General features: G+C 39.3%; 1 protein-coding gene across 3 annotated transcripts in view; it reads left to right on the forward strand.

Annotated features, from left to right (window-relative positions):
- The first annotated feature begins 232 nt into the window (after nt 1-232).
- LOC107584332 (junctophilin-1-like) overlaps nt 233-6,673 on the forward strand; it is a 32,030-nt gene continuing 25,589 nt past the window's right edge. For 2 of the 3 annotated variants that reach the window (XM_016270925.1, XM_016270919.1), the window contains exons 1-2: nt 233-939; nt 3,788-4,550. In XM_016270925.1, the coding sequence (XP_016126411.1) occupies nt 561-939; nt 3,788-4,550 (1,142 nt within the window). In that variant the 5' untranslated portion in view covers nt 233-560. The remainder of the gene's footprint in view (nt 940-3,787; nt 4,551-6,673) is intronic. The other variant, XM_016270912.1, reaches the window with a different exon arrangement.

Here is a 6,673-nt window from a genome sequence, read left to right on the forward strand (position 1 = left end):
AGATTGCATAGAATAATAGGCAATTCAAAGGGAATTAATAGATGTTTAGAAAATGTTTTAAAAATAGGATATTTAGAAAATATGTTCATGCGAATCCAAATCTGTCTATTTCTGATTATCAAAAAAATTAAACTAAAACTTATCGTTCGCCCACATAAAATGTGAAACGATGTGAATGTGGTAGCCTACAACGCGAGGGCGGGCTTGTAGTACTGACGTCATCAACAGGGTGTCTCTCGCCCGGCTTTGGGCTCCTGTTCCCTCTCTCTCTACCTCCCTGTGAAGCGAACAGGGGGGAGAGGATCATAAAAAAAAGCCAGGAACGGCGATAGTGACAGCGCCTGCGGCTCCGGCGCCTGTGCGCGGTCCTCCCTCTCACTCACCGCCAACACTCGCACCAATGCGCGCCCTCAGCCATCTCCAGCAGACACCACCGCATCACAGCACTGCACCCGCGGTCTGAAATTCACCCCCGCTCCCTTTATTGTTGTAGTTGTTGAGCATCCGAGATACGAGCAGCCATCGAGACGCAAACACTTTCAATTCAATCCTTCATCTGAATGACGGGCGGACGGTTCGACTTCGACGATGGCGGCACTTTCTGCGGTGGATGGGAGGACGGAAAAGCCCACGGACACGGCATCTGCACCGGCCCCAAGGGCCAGGGCGAATACTCCGGGTCCTGGTGCAACGGGTTTGAGGTAGTCGGGGTGTACACCTGGCCCAGTGGAAATGCATACAAGGGCTACTGGGCACAGGGGAAACGGCACGGGCTCGGCGTGGAGTTCAAGGGGAGGTGGCTGTACCGCGGGGAGTGGAGTCAAGGATTTAAGGGTCGGTATGGGGTTCGCCAGAGTCTCAATACACCTGCCAGGTATGAAGGCACATGGAGTAATGGACTGCAAGATGGATATGGGGTCGAGACGTACGGAGATGGGGGTGAGTTCAGCCAAACATCACATGACCTATTTAATGTTCTTTAAAGTTTTGTGTGTTTGTGATGCTGCTGCCGAGTGAAATCGGGTCTCTGTTTTGTAATATATCATTATAAAATAAAGGCCTCTTATGTAGAATATAATAAAGATTCTTTTTTTCCTTCCATTTTTGTGGAAGATCAAACAAAACTGCGTCTTGAAGCGCCTGGGTTATTTCTAGTGCCTAGATTTTGCCCCTAAATCATGGTTATGAAGCAGTTGGGCCATGCAGTTGAGTTGATGTATGGCATATAACTGGACTGGTCAGCAGAAGTTGCTCACAGAGGTCAAGGCTAATAATAGTTACATCTGCAACATGTCAAATTAAAGCTCTTCTATCAGACAAGCATACTTGTCTTAGCTTATTTCTTTTGCGAGCAGCATTTGTGATATATGTGAAAATTCTGTGCTGTCACTTCATTCGATGGAAGTTCAATTGTAAAACGGACATGTTTAAAAATGTGTAGAAATGTCCACCTGTTAATTTAATTCACTATTTTGTGCCATGTACACTTGGTGGGGGGTGGGGGGGAAACATGATTATTGTTTTATCATTTTTATCATTATCATTATTTTATCATTATTTACTCACCCATGTCGAACCAAACCTGTATAAATGTCTTTCTTCTGCTGAACACAGAAGATATTTTGAAAAATATTCGAAAATGTGTGTAATGCAGACATTTGATGGTAGCCATTGACTTACATAGTATTTTTTTCCATGCTGTGGAAGTCAATGGCTACCATCAACATTCTTCAAAATATCTTCTTTTGTGTTCAACAGAACAAAGAAAGTCATAAAGGTTTGGAACAACCCGAGGCTGGGTAATGACAAGATTTTCATTTCTGAGTGAACTGTCACTTTAAAATACAGTGACCATGTTAAAAAAATATTAAAAGTGACATTTTGGTGCCTATCTATTTTACAGTTTATAAGCATACGTTATACATAATTATAGGGCTGCACGATTATGACAAAAATCATAATTGTCGATTATTCCATTGAAATTGATTGCGATTATTAATTACGATTATCACAATTTACATTGAATGATGTTTATACCATTGTTTGATGCCGTATTTTTATATGAAAATAAACAAGCTGAAAACACTCTAACTGAAAAACCTTTAGTGCTTTTCTATAGTATTAAGCCTCAAATGACAACTATACATCGGATTGGTTTCATCTTTAAATTATAAAAAAAGTAAAAATATGAATGGTATTATAATGTTATACTAAAACTAAAACAATGGGAAAACCCTTAAGATAACATGTAGAAAGAAAAAAGCATATCTTAAGCGTGCATAATAACATAAGTGGACTTTAAACAATTAATTGCTGCTTTGAACGATTACATAATTGTGGCATCCATAATTGTAATCGCGATTAGAAATTCGATTAATTGTGCAGCCCTACATAATTTATTAATATAATATTAATATACAAACGTACTTAAATGTACTTTTGTACCAGTGGTAAAACAGAAGGCCACAAGGTGCATTAAAATGAATCAAAATAATTCTGTTAAGTAATCAACATAGGAGCCATATGAATTATGAGACAGCAAAAGCATAATTTTAGCACTAATTTGTGGAAAAATTTAAATGTATTGCCTTGTGTTGCCTCCAATATATATCTTTTATTATCTTTTATTAAATGTAACTAAATTACATGATTAAGTGATTAAACAGCATTACTATTCAAATAACTTTTAGATTGCATAGTGATATATTATTAAGTCTTTTAAGAAGAAATTTAAATGCAAGGTAAATTAATATTTGGCAAGGAACATGAAGTTCTCTTGAAATGTGGTGGCATCAGAGAGTTGGGCCTACTGTTGAATTTATGAGGCAGGGTCACACATTACCGCTTACTCATAACTCACTTTCATCTTCTGCAAAGAATCCTGAAAATAGTGTTATAGCTCAGCTGGACTGCTGAGACGCTCTGTATATCATAAGTCACTTCCATTGTGCCTCTTTACCTATAATTGGAATATTAGCTTATCAGCATTACTGCTGTAGAGGCAATGGCATACGCAGAATCAAAAGGAATGAGTGGATAACTAGGTAAATAAATAAGAGTTATGGTTGGCTGGAGTCACAAACTTTACAATGGCTCAGATTACTTCCATGTTTTAAAATAGAGCTGGCTCTGCTGTAGAAGCTGTTAGGTCTGACAGGCCAGCATATGAGATTTAGGAGGGAGAGCTGTTCACTTCGTCACTTCAGCGTCATAATGTGGATTGGATTACACCTGTATATTACTAGCCTGACAATAATTTATTTAGTTATAGTCTGCATGTTATTTTATTTATGCACTTTAGCACTTTGGATATTTCCTGAAAGTGAGATTAAAAACTTTTCACCTAGATGGGGACCAAGTTGGCACTAAGGCTATATCTACTGTATATTGCCTTTTATCAGTATCAATAATTTTGAAAGAAATTAATAAAAGTGAGAGTAAAGACATTTACAATGTTACAAAAGATTTCTATTTCAAATAAATGCTGTTCTTTTGTTTATCAAAGAATCATGGTTTACACAAAAATATTAAAATAAAAATAAATTAATTAATTGATTAATTGAATATGATTAATTAATAGCTTATTTTAATAATCTATTTATTATAATCATTTGAATAATTCATCATTTAATCTATCGTGTCCCTTCAATAAAAAATTCTAAACATTGCTTAAAAAACATCAAAGCACCCAGACATGTCAGTTCCTCTGGTGTTTTCTTTTGTGTGTAATCCCTGTATTATGTGTTATGCAATATCTAGACTAAAGTCTCTCTAATCCCTTTGCCAGGTACGTACCAGGGCCAGTGGATGGGCGGCATGCGACACGGCTATGGCGTACGTCAGAGTGTGCCTTACGGCATGGCCACTGTCATCCGCTCCCCGCTGCGCACCTCACTGGCCTCCCTCCGCAGCGAGCAGAGTAACGGTTCCGTTCTTCATGACCACATGTCCGACAGCCCTGCTGGCACCCGGGGCGGCTTCGTCCTGAACTTCCACAGTGACAGCGAAGTGGGCTCCGGCAAAAAAAAGGGCCTTTTCAGACGGGGTTCACTGTTCGGGAGCCTCAAGCAGCTGAGGAAGTCAGACTCCCGTTCTTCCATATCCAGCAAACGCAGTTCGGCACGAAGCGATGCCACCATGAGCCGCATCAGCTCTAGCGACGCAAACTCCACCATTAGTTTTGGCGATGGAGAAGTGGCTGATGAGTACATGCCGGCTGAGGACAATGTCGATGCCACCACCACCGAGTCGTACATGGGCGAGTGGAAGAATGACAAGCGGAATGGTTTCGGTGTCAGCGAGCGCTCCAATGGGATGAAATATGAAGGCGAGTGGATAAACAACAAACGTCACGGCTACGGGTGCACGATATTCCCTGATGGGACGAAAGAAGAGGGAAAGTACAAAAATAACGTTTTGGTGCGTGGCATCAAGAAGCAGCTTATTCCCCTCAAGAACACCAAGACGAAGCAGAAAGTGGACCGTGCCGTTGAAGGAGCCATAAGAGCGTCTGCCATTGCCCGAACAAAAGTAGAAATTGCCACCTCAAGGTTAATACTTCCTGTATATCAATCCTACACCACATGATCAATTGCATCTTAAGGGCATAATTACAACAACATTTTATCTCACTCTCTTTCTTTCTCTATCTTGTAAGCTTCTTCATCTAACCATCGCAGTATTGCTCACAATATTTACATTACTCCAACCAACATAGCATCTGCATGCTGTATCCCAAGCTGTAGAGGAGTTGAAGGCTGCTCATTCGCCCTCATGTGAATGAGTGAACCACGGCAGGGAGGTGACCAGGCAAAAAGCTATTGTGCAGAAGAGCCCCATTGAATAGTCTGTTTGCATGAGTGCCATCACATGCCCCCCGGCCATAGCTCTCATACTGATCACATAATCAATGCAGGGCCAACAGGATGTGCTGAATGAAGTCACAGAGGAATCGGGGTGCCAACATTTATAATCATTTAAACATTTTTATTGGAGAAACGGCATGGTATTTTTTACGTATTGCTGGCCATTATGACAATTAAAAGGCCTATACGTTCCTAAGAGAAGTTAAGCATAGATGTAATTTGCTCAGAGGAGATACTTATGTAACTTTGGTGGTATATGTAAATCAAACGGCAAATGCATTACTGCATACTGTCAGTTCTTTTTATATGTGTTATACATAACACATAATTATCGATTAAGTCACACATGGAATGGTGGAGGAAATGCCTGATATTGTTTTCTAAACACAACATGTTTTCCCCCTCCTGAAAACCACTAAAACTTATTTTCTTAACTCTTATAATTCATCAGCACAGCTGGCTAAAGGCACACATCGATTTTTGCAAGTTGCAAGCAGGTTTTGTAGATCAGTGCGTTAAACAGGGACTCAATAATGTTGTGTGAGCTGAGTGGTACCACTGATTCATGTAAGGACATGTGAGCTTATATGCTAGCGCTAGTGCTGGTGTAGGAGAAGTTTCTCACTTGTTTAGTATTAATGCTCCTTCAATTTAAGACACGCATTTAGTTATTAATTTTTGTTCTTTTCCTTAGACATTTTTACCTCTCATCAACGTGCATTGAAGAGTAGTTAGGATGACAATATTATGCTTAAAGGGACAGTTCACCCTAAAATTTAATTTTTCATCATCATTTACTCATCCTCATGTTGTCCCAAACATTTTGAATGTATATATTAATATAGAATATCCTGCCAACTATTTGAGGATTGAGGCTTGCTCAAAATGACAACAACAACAAAAAAAAAACATCAGAAAAATGGTTTATATGACTTGCATGCTGAAAATCTTTATGTTCACCCCAGCTTTCCTGAGTTTAGTAGTGATATCAGATTTGAGAATGAATCATCTTTTTAATTAATCAGTTCATTCAGTTCAGAAAGCAGATCTGGATGATTTAGTGTAAAGAATCGGACTGATCTGGTTCTCGATTTCAGCTCACGTAATCATTGATCTGATCTTCAGTGATTATCAGTGAATAATGGCCTAAATTTTGGTCTGTTCATCAAACAAAGCTATTTTAAAGCTTCATCTGAATCATTTTTACATTCTTTTTAAAGCTTAAAAGTCCAGTCCTAATTCCTTGTAATTTCAGGAGACACCTCCTTACACCGTTATGCTTCCTTTTGTGTTCTATGAAGGAAAGAAAGTAAACTGAAATGTAAATAATGTATTAATTTTTTGGTTGAACTGTTCTTTTAGTGATTCTTTATTGTGTTTTTCATGTGCAGGTTTATGTATTTAGGGCTTTTTACTTAGGAAGCATTTTGCTTTGCTCTATTAATGCAGTTATTTAGTTCTTTCTGTCAGCACAAAAACCGTGTCCTTGTCCTGTTCATTCATAACCGTGTGCTTCTTTCTGATAGCTGAATGAGTATGAATTTTAATGAAAGCTGCTGTAATGAGCTTGCACAGTCCATGTAGCTAATGAAATAGTAATATGTCCCAGAGCTGCTGGATGAATTAAATATCTCTCAGTGCCTTTGAAGATTGTCACGCAGAGAAGTGATAAGCAATGTGAGGGTTCAGGGAATGTGTGGAGAGTCTGAGAAGGCTTTGGATTGCCTTGAAGGAGTCTTGAAAAAATAGCGAGAGAGAGAGAGAGAGAGAGAGAGAAGGGGGGGGGGGGGTCTCGGGGCGGGGTCTCT

Source organism: Sinocyclocheilus grahami, unplaced genomic scaffold (assembly GCF_001515645.1).
Source record: "Sinocyclocheilus grahami isolate Dianchi unplaced genomic scaffold, SAMN03320097.WGS_v1.1 scaffold5.1, whole genome shotgun sequence".
Classification (NCBI taxonomy): domain Eukaryota; kingdom Metazoa; phylum Chordata; class Actinopteri; order Cypriniformes; family Cyprinidae; genus Sinocyclocheilus; species Sinocyclocheilus grahami.